The sequence below is a fragment of the Panthera uncia genome, chromosome C2, assembly GCF_023721935.1.
Source record: "Panthera uncia isolate 11264 chromosome C2, Puncia_PCG_1.0, whole genome shotgun sequence".
NCBI classification, from domain to species: Eukaryota; Metazoa; Chordata; class Mammalia; order Carnivora; family Felidae; genus Panthera; species Panthera uncia.
The window spans coordinates 120235214-120250409 of record NC_064810.1 but is presented as its reverse complement, the minus strand read 5'-3'; the positions used below and the strand labels follow the sequence as shown (position 1 = coordinate 120250409).

The following is a 15196-nucleotide window of genomic DNA, read 5'->3' as shown; positions in this document are numbered from 1 at the left end:
CATCCCTGATGCTCCAAACAGAGCCTAGGACATGGAAACCCTGAACAAACGCGTGCTCAGTGAACAAAGGCATCTGGCCCCTCCCCTGGAATTGCTAAAGATGGCAGCCAGTGGCCCACTGGGCACTTGTGAAGAACACTGACCCATTCATGCCAGGCTTTCTCAGTTTCTCACAGGTGAGCGCAGGCAATTTCATAGCTTTTTATTTCTGCTTCAGCAAAAGGATACCTTCTAGCAAGGTTCTGTATGACAAACATTTGAGATTCATAAACTAATAGTATCCATAGGTCACATTCCTTGATTCTACCCACACGTCTGGCTTAGGGTCGAACAGACCTCTCAGACATGTGTCCTCACCGAGCGTGGTATGCCTGCCGTCGTCAGCAAGAACTGTTGCCGGTCAGTGTGAGTGTTGCCTGGAATCTGCTCTGACTTTCAGTTGCTGCTTTTGCTGTTCCGATCAATTCATGTATACACTCTCTCTTGGTGTTTATTTTCGTTGATTGCTCTATTTCGTGTCGTGCCATTTTGATCGTGGTTTTGTTCCCCTCCAACACTTGATCACCTCCAAATTATTTTTCCTCTAAAAAGAAGTCATAAGACCATCAGCCCTCCTTAAGTGAGCCACGGTCCTGAATGCTTGGGAAAGAATCCTCGCTCCCCACCTCATGACCCCAAGTAATCCTGAACTACTGTGCTCTCATATTTTGTGACAAGACATACGCGTTCCTAAAAAGCACCCCGCTAGACAAAATGGGGAACAGGGAGCGAGGGGCATAACACCCAAAAATGTCATCGGTGACAGATAAGAAGGGCACAAAGAAAAAAATATTAGCACAGTTTTACACACGTTAAAGGGTTCAGAAATATATAAGTACTACAATAAGCACGGCACTTCCCCTTGAAAAGACCTGGTGTTTGTATGTAGAGAGGACGGGGGAGGGTGGCAGTTGGGGCAGTACTGTGGCGGGGAGGACGCAGGGCTCTCTGGATGGGATGGAAAGTTGCAACTGCCAGTGCAGGTGGATGTGGCTTATAACGCATAGTGGGCTGCGGCACCGAGAGGTGCTGGAGGTGTGTCCACGGGCGTGTTTTGTGCATCCCTACCTGGCTCAGCTCAGCTGGCTGCCGTTTTCTGCATTCGCCTAGTGTTTCTCCAGTAGGAGATTTTGCCTAGGCAAATGTGAAATTCCCATTATCCTCAAGTCATTCCCTAAGATGTCAATTGCATTGGAACAAATTCACATTTTCAAAGACACGTGTTCCATCAGAACTGGCCGTACCTGATTGCCTTTAATGTTTTCCTCATTTATTCAGACTGGACCAAGAGGATTGAGTATCAGCCTGGCTCGGGGAGCGTGCCGCTTTTCCCCAGCATCCACCTGGAGACGTGCGACGGGGCCGTGTCCTCCATCCAGATCACCACGGAGCTACAGACCAATTACATCGGCAAGGGCTGCGACCGGGAGACCTACTCTGAGAGATCCCTTCAGAAGTTGTGTGGTGGGTAAAAATGATATACAAAGCATATCTTATATTATGAAAGAATTAGCCCCTGCCAACCGCATCGGCATGTATACCTCCTGGATGATTATTAAGTTTACTTACTATGATTAGGGGTTCAGATGGCACAGGTCTGGGCACCGGGCACACCTGACCAGGTCCCACCATTTACCAACTGTGTGGCTGTGGGCAAGGCATGGGACAAAGCCTCCTCTCTTCATCAGCAATTAATGACACAATGCACTTAACACAACTTATCGTGGAGCCTGAAGAAACACGGGCTCTGTTCCACTGTGTTGATTTGAAAGAGGCACCTGATCAGGGGCCAGGGTGAAGGGTGGTGTCTTATCACTCAGGGAGCAGTCGGTTTCCTCTCCCAAGGGACCACCTCATAATTTGCAGAGCCCAGGCTAAGTGAGAATGTGGGGCTCTTGTTCAGAAACTCGTAAGAATTTTAAGGCTGCAACAGCAAAGCATTAAACCAAGCCAGGGACCCAGGCCAAGCATGGGACCTATGTGACAGCTTAGGTGGCATGCCAATAAAGCCATCCTGGCCGCCCACACCAGAGAAGAAGAGCTGGCTTGGGGGCGGAGGTGGCCCAGGTGAAGGTGTCCCGGTGTGACAGAAAGGACCCACTGCCTCTGTGAGGCGAAGCCACAGGAAACAAGCTGCCAAGAGCAAGGAAGCGAGACTGATGAAGGTGCTGCACAAGGAAACCACTTTACCGAGCAGCGACTTTGTGCACCTATTAGGCTCTTCACATGCATCGCTTGATTTAATTCTCTCATCTTCAGTGCGAGGAGGCTGTTATTCATCCAGTTCTAAGGATGGGAAAGTTGAGGCCCAGAGAGGAAAAATGGCTTGCTCACGATCCCAGTTAGAAGGTGACAGAGACAGAATTTGGAGGTAGTTCTACCTGAATAAAGGCTGCTTAGCTCAATATCTGAGGAGACAGTCCAGGCCTTGGGAGCTAGAATGTAAATCTCTTCAGTCAGCCTGTGGAGTGCTCAGTACAGTGGGAATGGTCCCATGTGCTTGGTAAACCAGACCATTGATGTGTTGATGGGCCTTGGGGTGAGGTGGGCGACATATATTTTGTTTGTCTCATGTTCTCACCAAGAATATTCAGGAACTCCCATTTGATTCCCCAGTTGTGCTGTGGGGAGCTTAGAAAAGAGCTTGCTCTTAGACTAGACCTATATTTGGGGTAACTATATCTCCACAAAAGGAAAAGGACCCTCCTGGATACAGTGCAGGCTGCCATCCACTCCTGGTGACCCCTCCACTACTATTGCTGGGACAGTTTCCCTCCCTCAACATTGCTGTGCACACACACACACATGCACTCATGCACACACACACACACACACACACACACATACACACACACATCTTCACCCACCCTGCTCTTGCCCAAAGAACCAGGTGCAAATTTTAGAAGTGAATGTGGAATGGACCCTCTTTAGGCTATGTCCCATTTATCATGTCACCAGGCTGTCAGGAAGGCCTGCGGGAATGGGGCTTCTCCAGAACAATGCAGTAGGCTGGGGAGAACATCACAACTTCAATATTCCAGACAGCTCCTGCAAAAATGGATGGAAGGGGCCCACAGTATTCAGCAAACTGCCTCCAGCCCATGTGCAGAGAAGCCATCTCAGACATCTTACTCTGAATGAATATGCCCTTTCGCTCCCCATGCACCTGGATTATAAGTCAACTCGACCCGTGCCACAGTGGGTTACAGTCATTTCCTAAACCCCTCCAGGTTAGAAGGAGATGATGGAATCAGGTTGTTAAAGATCAGATGGGCCCAAGGGCACACACTTGTGATTTGATTTTGAATGTTGCTGGGGAGAGCAAGAAGGATTTTCTCAGGGAAGAAAGTTTAGAGCAAAATTGCATCTGGTTGTTAACACAGCTTATTCCTTCCGGGCTGCCAGCCTCGCCTTGCAGGAGGCACGTTCATTCAATGAGGAGAGCAGGTTTCCCCCAAGATGTGAGCTTACCTGGTTCCAGGAGCAACCCTTTATTGGGGGAGCGGGGTGGGGGGGAGTCTGGGTGTCTTTCTGGTGACCTCACCGGTAGTGCCGCCCACTGCTCTATGGGGACTCTGTCCGAGTAATAGGATGGGTAGGGACACTCTTGCCTCCATGTTAGGAGTCTGAATCTTGAATTCCATGGAGGGAGAGCTCTGGAAAAAAAGGCAGAAGCAAATGAGTGAAACCCAGATGCGCATCTGCTGCTAGAGTCAGCTTTGGAGAAGGCGGCTCATCGGACCCCATGCTCTTTCCCAACTGCAAGGGAAATGCAGGCTGAGTCACATATAAAACAGAGTCTGGGTTATCATTCCTGCTCCTGTGGGCATCTTAGGTTCTTGGGACAAGCTTCTGTGTGTTTTCAGCGGATGGTAGACAAGTTGTTTGCAGGCCCTCCCAACTAAGGAGCAGCCATGATACTTTCAGCCTCAGCAGTCATGCATTTTTCATCTTCCAAATCTTTATTGGTTTTGGATGGAAACAGGGAGACCAATTAGGATGTTATTGCCATGGTCTAAGCAAGAGATAATGAGTTCCTAACCAGGGGAGTGGCAGTAGGGATGCATTTAAGACAGCTTTAGGAGGCAAAATCAGCAAGCTAACCAATGATTGATCAGCTGTCAGTGAGAAAGAAGAAATTAAGATGACTCTAGCATAAGCCTCTAAGTGGACAAGGGTGCCACCAGCCAGAACCAGGAATCCAGGCAAGAGTAGATTTAGGGGGACTCTGAGGTCAGGTGCCTGTGGAACATCCAGATGTGGGTGCCCAATGCTAGCCTGAGTCTGGACGCTCCTGCGGCCCGGCCTCCACCCAGCAGATCCATCGTCAGAGCCGGTTTCTTCCTGATGTTGCACCTCTTCTTGGCCAGGACACCTCCTCTGACCCCGTGCCTAGCAGGCTCTCATCCCTAAATCTTAACTCATTTTTCTTCCCACTAGAATCTCTCCCCGCTTCGTCGTCCCAAACCTTTCCCTTCAGTCAATATTCTCCTGCCCACTGTACACCAGGGAGGCTGTCCTAGGGGTGCTTCCTGGGTCCCTTCGAGTTCCGGCAGGGGTATCTCCATGGAGGGGCATCTTGCAGGTCTGGTCATTGCCCACCTGCCTCCTCCACTTGTGATGCTGGCTCCATTAGGAGCTGTGGTAGAATCCTGGTCAAGGGGAAATCTGACAGTAGCTAGCTCAAAGCCAATTGTCAGCAAGTATCTGACAGGTACAGTAAAAACAAAGGTGTCCCCTGCAGCTTGTAGAACATAGCTTAAGATGATCCCCCACTAGCCTTGCTTTACATAAAGCCAGGCTTCTTGACGAAGTTGGGCAAACTGCTTATCACTTGCTCTGAATTCAGAGATCAAGATGAAGGGCTCTGTCATCTCAATACCAGACTTTCCAGAAGTGAAGTGTCACAGGACTGCCTTGAGTATGAGATGCCCCATGAAGCCCTTAGGAAGACCTCTTGACCAAATTAAATTTGACATTAACATCAGCCCCAGGAAAGGCCCACTGCGCTGCCCCTAAGTCAGTACATATTACAGGAAATAGAAAAGTGGTCTGTGATGCACATGCCTTTCCTAGCCCGGAGGCCAAAGGCTAGTCCTCCTCAGGATCACGAGGCTCCTGGCAGCTGGCCCACACCTCCACATATGTCACCTGGGTCAGCTGCTTTGTCTCTCGAGTCAAGAACTTTGAGGAGAGGCTCTGTTGCAGGAAAGGCCACAGGATGAGAGCATCCTATTAAACAAGTGGTGATCTGTCAGAGCACTTCAGATCACCAGACATTAAGTTGTTCTCAGGGCTTATTCATTTGAGAGCCCAGGAGATTTTCATAGCTGATTTGTTCATTCATTCTTTCATTCCTTCATTCGTGTTTTAATTTAACAAATATTTGTTGAGTGTCCAAATGCTGCAGCTCTTGAGGTTATGTAGAAGTTAATAAGACCGCTTAACAATTCAGTCTTCTGGGGAAGACATGTTAAAAAAAAAAAAAAAAGTTAAGAGGCTCCTGGGTGGCTCAGTCGGTAAACATCCGACTTAGGCTCATGTCATGATCTCACAGCTTATGAGTTTAAGCCCCACGTCGGGCTCTGTGCTAACAACTCAGAGCCTGGAACCTGCTTCGGATTCTGTGTCTCCCTCTTTCTCGCCCCTCCCCCATTCACATTCTCTCTCTCCTCCAGAAATAAACATTAAAAAACATTTTCTTGGAAAAGAAAAAGTTAAGATCATCTTCTATATCATGAAGCTTAACAGAGATGTTCTCATTCATAATCATGGTCAGAGGCTTTTGTACCCCAAGAATAGCCCAGCTACAGGAAGCTATTGTCAGTTTCTCCAAGATGCCTTTAAAAGGCTGAGCTTCTAGGGGGTGAGTGTCAGAACCCTAGATGTAGCCAGTACTTCCATTCTCAGAGAGCAGCAGTGGGCCTACTGCTTAAAGGAAAATTGGTACACACCTACTGGAAATCAGATTAAAGGGCAAAGGGCTGACTCATAGATGATAGTGGGGAGCTTCTCCATGGATATGCTGATTTCTTTGACATCATTTAAACAGCTGTCTTACAGCAACCCTCCCACGTTGGGTATAAGGATTTTACCTATAGTGACCTTGCACAAGCTGGTCAGCAACTGAGTCTCTATGGCCCTGCTTCAGGAGCCTGGCTGACCGCCCCTCTTCCAGGGCCCAGTTTGCTTCACCTGGAGATCCAAGTTCCCAATGGCAAGGTCTTGCAGGAACCCTTCTTGTCTGGGATTCCAAAGGTGGAATGACACTCTGAGTAGGGACAACAGCATGTGAGCTCCTGAAAGGACATCAGAAAGTCCTCCCAACATGTCCGTGTCGAAGGCCTCCAGAAGAAGAACTGGGAATCGTAGGCTCTGATGTCGGTCACTTACGTGGATAATCAGGATCACAGGTTATACACCAGCCACCAGTGACTCTAAAATCATATTGGCTATTGTTATTTTATTGGTGTTTATTATTGGCATATTATTATTTTATAACAAAGGTTTGTTTATCATCTCTACCACATGTCCTTCTTGGGTTGACTGTGGCTCTCTTCCACACGGCCTCCCACCGGGATCTAGGCTAACAACAGGTAGCCTTTATCTAGAGCACTGTTGATCTCATGGCACACGGAAAAGATGCGGAGAGCCATGAACTGTCTCTTAAGGCTTCTGCCCTAAGAGGACACATCACTTGCACTCACACGTTGTTGGTCAGAACAGGTCACATGGCTCTGTGACATCAGTGGGGCAGAGAAGCATGTTGGGAACAGGGTGCATTCGACCACCACACAGTCCTAGTATAGCATTTGTCAAGAGGGCCTCCCTGTCCTCCCCTGAGACTCTGCCACTGACCTGTTCTACCCACCAATGGTAAAAGATCTTCTACTGGGTCCCAAAAGGTAGGGCCAACTTCTGTTTGGTTCATTCCTGGCTTCTCGTCATAGTGCCTGGCGTAATCTAGACATTACATGAATATTTATTGAAATAGTATGGAGTTGATATTGCAATTGGAAGAGCATGCCACAGAATGAGGCCTGCATCTTTTAAAAAAAAAAAAAAGTTGATTTATTTTGAGAGAGAATGAGTGGGGGAGGGACAGAGAGAGAGAGAGAGAGAGAGAGGGAGGGAGAGAGAGAATCCCAAGCAGGCTCTACACTGCCAGCACAGAGCCTGATGTGGGACTCAAACCCATGAACCATGAGATCATGACCTGAACCAAAATCAAGAGTCTGACACTGAACTGACTGAGCCACCCAGGTGCCCCAGAATGAGGCCTGTGTCTTTGATTACAATGATTCCTCAACCCTGAGACCCTCCACTTATTCTTGCCCTGTGGCAGACCCTGAGGAGGCATGACCTGAGGCTCCATGTCAATTACCATTGCCACAGGCCCAGCTTGAGGTGCTAAGAACATTCTGCCCTCACAAAAGTCATCCAGAGCAGAATGCAAACCCTGCAATTAAGAAGTTCAGGGCCCCTGGGCTCCATTTTTGCTTTCACAGCACAGTGTGTCCTGAAATCTATCTCATTCATACATCTTTATCTAATTGCTGGCTCAGAGAGGCTTCCCCATTCTAGGGCTCAGGGACCTTGACTCACACCTCAACTCTGGTTCCAAGTCCCCCACGCTTAACCTGCAACTGCTGTGCACCAAAACAGTGTGGACTCTAAGCAGCCGGGTGGGTCCCAGGGACCTTCACAGAGGATTCCCAAAGAGCTCCTTAAATACACCCTGATTCCAGATGATGCGGCACCATCTTTGCAAGTGACGCGTCCTGTTTACCCACAGCTTTCCCTGAGATCCCTTGAGGAGAGGAGAGAGAGAGAGAGGAACTTTGGGAGAAAGTAAGTCTCTCTTAGTTTGTTTAAGTGTGCCGAGAAATGAAATACAAGCTGTTAAGTTTGGGGAAGTCTGCACCATCTGGTTACTTACAGCTTGATGCTTTCTGGTAGGCAACATCTGTGGGTTAGGCAGGGTGGCCCCGCCACTCCCCTTGCCATGGAATCAGGGAAGCCTACATCAATGGCCTTACCAGGGCACATGCTATCTTCACCATGACTCTCTGTGGACAGCCACCTGTGTAGGAGGGTGGGATCCCAGGGGCCTATGCTGTGTGCTTGGCAAGACACCATGCTGCATGGTAGAATGAACATTAGCTGGGCCTGCCTCTAGCTAGCTGTGTGGCTCTGTGACCTTGGTCAAGTCACTTCCCTTCTCTGGGCTTTGATTTCTGTTTATAAAATGTAGCGCAGGTTACAAGATCTCCCTCCTGGTTCATTGAGGCGGTGCAATGGGGAGCCTGGGCTTTGGAGCTGCAAAGCCCTGGTGATGGGCCCACTCAGTAGCTGGTTGTGATCCTGGGCTTACTGAGCCTCAGGTTCTTACCTGTAGACTGGAATCATAATAGTATTCACCATGCAGATGAATGATTAAGCAAAAGCATTGTAGTACTTAATTCAGGTCTGGTGCTCAGTGCCCAAACCAGTCCTTAGGAAAATAAATAATAGTGGTATGGTGCAAAGCTGGCATTGGCAGCTACCAGGCACACATGTTCACATTGGTTCTGCTAGACTGCACTGGATTCACTGGCCTGGGCTGGAAGTCTAGGAGCCCAGAGTACTCAGCCTGCATCTCTCTGGCCACCTGGAATTTTGAGAACTGACACAATCTCTAAAAGTGCCCAGTCACGGGGCCGTCTCCACACTGGACAAATCCTGGTCTCAGAGCCAACTCACCTGTAGGTCCAAGAAGCAGTTGCCATGTCGCATTATCCTGAGGGTTCTAAGAAAATGAAATTGCTGCAAAAGACCGCGTATCTCCCACTCCCCAACCACCCTCAAATCTCTGCCTGCTACCACCCACATAGATTTCTTTCCGATACCTTTGGAGGGTGATAACCCTTAAGGCTTTGTTAGGCATTAAAATATTACTATGAATCAACTTAGCAGAGAAATAAAATGCATACCAGACAAGGCTTCAGGGACATTAGATAAGAACAAGGAAATATTGGGGCTCCTGGGTGGCTCAGTCAGTTGAGCATCCGACTTCAGCTCAGGTCATGATCTTACAGTTTGTGGGTTCGAGCCCCGCATCAAGCTCAGCTTGCTGACAGCTTTCTCAGAGCCTGCAGCCTGCTTCAGATTCTGTGTCTCCTTCTCTCTCTCTGCCCCTCCCCAGCTCATGCTCTGTCTCTGTCTCTTAAAAATAAATAAATGTTAAAAAAAATGTTTTTAAAAGAACAAGTAAATATTGATGAGAGGTGTGGGGACAGAGATAAGGCTGAATGGGCAGGCTTACCTGGGCATTGGATAGATGGCCAGAAGTATCTCATGAGGCCCTGGGTGGGAAGAAGGGCAGTTATAAACATTAAAGGAGTGTCTATTAATGGCACTGTGTATCAGGCATGGTACCAACCCCAAAACCCTAGGAAATACACATGTAAATAATGCAGTCAATACTGCCCACACTTTCCCCCTGATAAGCACAAGCCGCAGGGTGATCATGGATTGGCAGACAGGAATCTCCTACCCTCTCAGACTCTGTGGTTCCTGGAGGCCTCTCCTAGGGTGAGTCTGTCACCCTAAACAAAGCATCTGGCTCTAAGGATACCTATTTTTCACATAGCATAACTTTCAGTTGCAAACCAACAGGTGCTCAACTCTAGACTTGATCATCTGTTCTAAGGCTAGAGGGAAAACTGACTGCTTGAACCTTTCCCAAGAAGTATATTGGTTTCCAATATGGCACCTTCCTGAAAGGTTCTCAAAGGTCATTTTAACTATAGGAGATGTTGGTGGTAGCTGACTTTGGAACCCAATCCCTCACACCTTATTCCCTGACAGTATCAGGAAGCCCCCGATCCTTATCCTTCCCTAAAGAGCTGAGCCCTGCTCCTGTGTGGGACATAAAGATGCAGAGAGCTCTGCTGGCAACTTTTGAGCTTCAATGGGAAGCCGCTGGACACCCAAGGGTTCTCCCAGCAGAGGCATCCAGTCTTCTCTGCCAGGCTGGCCACCCTCAGCTCGGCCCTCCACAAAGCTGTTGGTGTGAATTTCCTAAGACATAAATCTACCTGGGACACTCCCACTGCTTCAGGCTTAGTCCTCGTGCATTACCCTGGAATCATAGTGGTAGCAGAAACAAAAATACTTACAATAGTAAGGATAAAGTCACAGGTAACATGGAGTGAGTGCTCACCGCGTGGCCAGCATGCTTCTTCAGGCTCTAATGCAGGCTCCCATTCAGTCCTCACAACCACTGGGAAGGGAGATGTCACAGCAGGAGCTGGACAGGCAGAAAGGCTAAGGGACATGCTCACAGTCCCAAGGTCAGCAAGTCATGTTACAAGGCATCAAATTCAAGTTTGCTAACTTCTGAACCTGTGTTCTCGACCACTGTACCGTTTGGCCTAAACATAATGGTTGTAAAAAAGAAAAAAAGTGTGGTGGGTACAAAGTGGCTCACACTCCTTATGGCATCAGGACCTAGAACTTTCCCCAATCACAGCCCTGATCACACTGTGTCACAGCTGTGTGTCCACTTGTTGGCTCTGAGCTACCCCAGGTCAAAGGCTGTGCTGATTCACCTTTACATCACCAGTGCCTAGCAGGGGTCTTGGCACATGGTCGGGGCTCAATAAATGGCTCATGGGTTAATGGATGGATGAATTCATTGGTCCACATCAAACTCTGGCCTTCTCTGGGAACTTCTCTGCTTATGAAAGCGCACCATACTCATTTCCCTAAATTCCAGCACCGTTTTCCTTATATAATATAGCTCATTGCACCTTATCTTGTCACATATAACATTTTTGTCTGCATGTTACTGATGCTTTCACCTCTGCAGACCATGAGAAACTCGGGGACGGGGGGCAGGTGTGGCCTTTGGCCTTTCTTTTCCTGACTCACCCAGCTCCAGGTTGGCTTAGATCTCTAAGTAGATACACTGAGTAGTTCATCTTGACCCAGGAGCAGAAAATAGAAGGTGAGGACACCCAGCCCGTGAGGAATAACCCTTTGTTCTTTCTGTCCCCCGTGCACTGCAGGAGCCTCCTCTGGCATCATCGACCTCTTGCCATCCCCCAGTGCGGCCACCAACTGGACAGCAGGACTGCTGGTGGACAGCAGTGAGATGATCTTCAAGTTCGATGGCAGGCAAGGGGCCAAGATCCCTGATGGGATTGTGCCCAAGAACCTGACAGACCAGTTCACCATCACCATGTGGATGAAACATGGCCCCAGCCCCGGTGTGAGAGCCGAGAAGGAAACCATTCTCTGCAACTCGGATAAGACTGGTGAGTCTGGAGCCCACCCCTGCTGGTGGCTGCCCCTTATATCCCAGCTGGCTAGGCACGGACGCAGCCACAGAGGATGTGGGAGGAAAGCAAGAGCATGATGGGGGCCTGGGAAAATATTCTTGTGTCTGGTTTTCTGGCTGCTGATTTTCTGGGCTTGGGGTAGAGCAGGACCAGGAAAGGGGGAAGAGTAGAGGCACAGACACAATGCAAAAGCTGAGACTGGTAGTTTTCAAACTGGCTTCTTCAGAACTCCAGCCTCCCCAGAAGTAACTTAGGGCTGCTACACATGAAGGGGGTGGGGGTAACTGGTGGGGGACACTGCATCCTTACTTCAAGCAAGGCAGCTTCACCTTCACTATGTTATAGACAGTAAGACTTCCAAAGGTTTATTTTCAGTGAAAGGGTCATGCTCATTTTCAAAGTCACCGAATGGTAGTTGACTTTGGCAAGGCGTTTTCCCCACATTAAACCTGCACAAGGCAGTTCACAGCTTAGTGGTTAAAAGCATTCCACCCCTTATTGGCCATATGACCTTCAGCAAGTTGTTTAACCTCTCTGTGCCTCACTTTCCCTTTCTATAAAATGGGTATTATAGTGTTATCTACCTATAGGATTTTTATCAGGATTAAATGACTTAATGTACATATAGTGCTTTAGAACAGTACCTGGAACATAGGAAATTCAATCTATGTTAGATGTTACTGTTCAAGATAGTCTCTTACATCTCTACAAACAAGTTTATGAAAGCATTATTGTGTTTCCCATCTTGAGGATAAGGAAACATCCTTGAGAGTTTAATAACTTTCCCAAGTATATAGCCAGTGAGTATCAGAACAGGAATGTAAGCTCAGATCCAGCTGACTCCAGTCCTGTGCACTTGTCACCACACCCCACAGGTACACACATACACACACACACACACACACACACACACACGCACACACACAAACCCATGCACATGCATGCAGGCACACACACTTATTTGGGTATCTTATGCAAATTTTACAACTCTATCTTTTTTTTAATGTTTTTATTTATTTTAGAGAGAGAAAGACAGAGCATGAGTGGGGGAGGGGCAGAGAGAGAGAGAGGGAGACCCAGAGTCTGAAGCAGGCTCCAGGCTCTGAGTTGTCAGCCAGAAACTGGCGCAGGGCTCGAACTCACAGACCGCGAGGTCAAGACCTGAGCCGAAGTCAGTTGTTCAACCAACTGAGCCACCCAGGCACTCCACCAGCGCTCCACGTTTTCTGTTTCAGTCACTCTTTACATTACATGTTAGCGTACTTTCCAGATGCAGAAACTGAAACAGAGTTGTCTGGCTTTTCCTAGTCCTAAAGTAAGTCTGTGTCAGATTGGTTGTGCTGAGGGTCAGTTTTTCTGGGACTTTCATGCCAGAAGGACTCTGTAGACATGCATGAGGTCACACTGAGGTTTGGGACCAGGTTCAGAGCTCAGCCCACAACCCCAGGAATCAGCCTGCGGTGTGGTCCGTGCAGTGCCTGGCAGGGCGCTCCCGTCACAATCCAGGAACCCGTATCAATAAGACAACAGGACAGGGCTGTAGGTACCAGTGCAAAGCGGCCCCGCCCCGGCTGGGGTTAGTGGCCACACACATATAATCCTTTCTGAAATGTATCAAATACCCCCGGGAGGCAGGTCAGACAGATGTCAGTGTTCCTGCTTACAGAGGAAGAAATTGAAATATCAAAGGTTGAGCAACTGGCCCAGGGTAGCACCCCCGGTTACCCAGAGAAACGGGATCAGACCGGGCCCCCCGGGCCCAAGTTCCACACGCAGGCTCTGGGTCCAGGGGTTCTCAACAGCTACACAGGAGAATAACCTAACCCGGATGCTTGTGAAAGTGCACAGATGCCAGGGCCCCACCCCGGCGCAGTAAGTCAGACTTTCTAGCGGATTCTTTTGTACAGCCATGGCTGAACATGCCACCTTAAATAATGACACTTCACTCTCGTCACATCAGTCCACCCCATGGCACGTCGACACCCTCAAGTCAGCGAGACCTGGTGCTCCTGTGCTTTGGCCAAGCATATGCAACAACACTTTGCAAGCAGCTCAACCCTGGCACAGAGAAGCTAGGGAAGGTTTTCTCTAAGTTCTTTGACTTAAAAAATAAATAATCTATAAATACCTTCTTGCCCTAAAAAAAAAAAAATTTTTTTTTTCAGGAATAGGCTAAAGCTTTATTAGGCTTTTATATATCAGAAACATTTTTTTCAAGGCATGTTTATATCAGAAAACCTGAAAAAAACACAGAAAAGTATAAAGAGGAATGCACAAATCCCCTAAAACCCTAATACTTAGAGATATCTTCTGATTATATTTGGCATATGTCATTACCAAATAAAATCTTATTTTTATTTCTATGTATATGTAAGATGTCCTTACAATTTTCCATCTATTTTTATAATACATGTGATACTGTCATGTTCTGTGTTTTTTTTTTTTTTATGTAACATTACATCCAGATCATTTCTCTTTGTGATAAAATATTCCTTAAAGGTATGAATTACATAACAATCCAAAATTCTGTCAGGGGGCTTTAGTATTTCATTTTTTTAATGTTTATTTATTTATTTTGAGAGACAGAGGGAGAGAGAGAATCCCAAGCAGGCTCCACACTGTCAGCATAGAGAATAACACAGGGCTGTGATCTCACAAACTGTGAGGTCATGACCTGAGCTGAAACCAAGAGTCAGATGCTTAACTGACCGAGCCACCCAGGCTCCCCTATTATTTCAGTTAACTGGCTTCTTTTTGTTAGACATTTAGCTGCAACAATGACCAGGGGTCATGAAAAGAAATGGAGTCGATTTCTGAGTGTGCCATATCCCTAGCCCACTGAATAAACCAGTGACCTTGGTAGGGATACTGACTCCAGGAACCCAGGCTAACAGAGGGAGAAGGAGGAAGAAATTTCCTAGGCTAGAAAATGCTCCAGACCTCCATTCATTCTTCTTGTTCCCTTCCTCACCCACAACTTTTCCTGGCTCCAAATAATATTAAATGAGAAAAGTCCTTCTTTCTCTATTTTTCTGACAGTAGACAACAGATAACAGAAATTACTTGGTCACCTGGACCTTGGCCTAGGCCAAACCTACAACACTGGCAACTGCTTTGCACATACTTCCTCATTGTCTCAACTAAGATGCTTTCGGGGTGTCTGCAGGGCTCAGTCAGATATGCTTCCAACTTCGGCTCAGGTCATGATTTCATGGTTCATGAGGTCAAGCCCCGGGTTGGGCTCTGTGCTGTCAGCTCAGAGCCTAGAGCCTGCTTTGAATTCTGTGTCTCCCTCTCTCTCTGCCCCTCCCCAGCTCATGCTCCATCTTTCTCTGTCTCTCAAAAATAAACATTAAAAAAATTTTTTAAAGATGGTTTCAGTTATAAGAAATAGGAAATATGGACCAAACTGATATCAAATAATCAAAAAATCAAAATAATAAAGGGAACATAGAGTTCTTTTAATTGAAAATGTCCAGAGCTATGACAGCTTCAGGCAAAGTGTGATCAAGGGCTTGGCCCTTTCTGCTGCAGTTTCTCAGATCTGCCCCATGTGTGTACAATTTCATGTTAGCAAACATGGCTGAAGCAGCTCCATGCCTCCCACTAATGTAGACAACTTTTAGAGAGAGAGTGTCTCTTATATTTGCTTTCTGATGAAAGAGAGTTCTTTTTGGGGCACCTAGGTGGCTCAGTTGGTTAAGCATCCAACTCTTAATTTCGGCTCAGTTCATGATCTCAAGCCCTGTGTTGGGATCTGCGCTAAGCATGGAGCCTGCTTGGGATTCTCTCTCTCTCTCTCTCTCTCTCTCTCTCTCTCTCTCTCTCTCTCT

The 15196-nt window shown here is 47.6% G+C and overlaps 1 protein-coding gene across 1 annotated transcript in view; it reads left to right on the top strand.

Annotated features, from left to right (window-relative positions):
• The first annotated feature begins 996 nt into the window (after positions 1 to 996).
• The window catches only part of LOC125921641 (calsyntenin-2-like), a 24314-nt gene continuing 10114 nt past the window's right edge, over positions 997 to 15196 (top strand). Inside the window, exons 1-3 of the mRNA XM_049629212.1 lie at positions 997 to 1074; positions 1272 to 1503; positions 11091 to 11339. Coding sequence (XP_049485169.1) covers positions 997 to 1074; positions 1272 to 1503; positions 11091 to 11339 — 559 coding nt within the window. The remainder of the gene's footprint in view (positions 1075 to 1271; positions 1504 to 11090; positions 11340 to 15196) is intronic.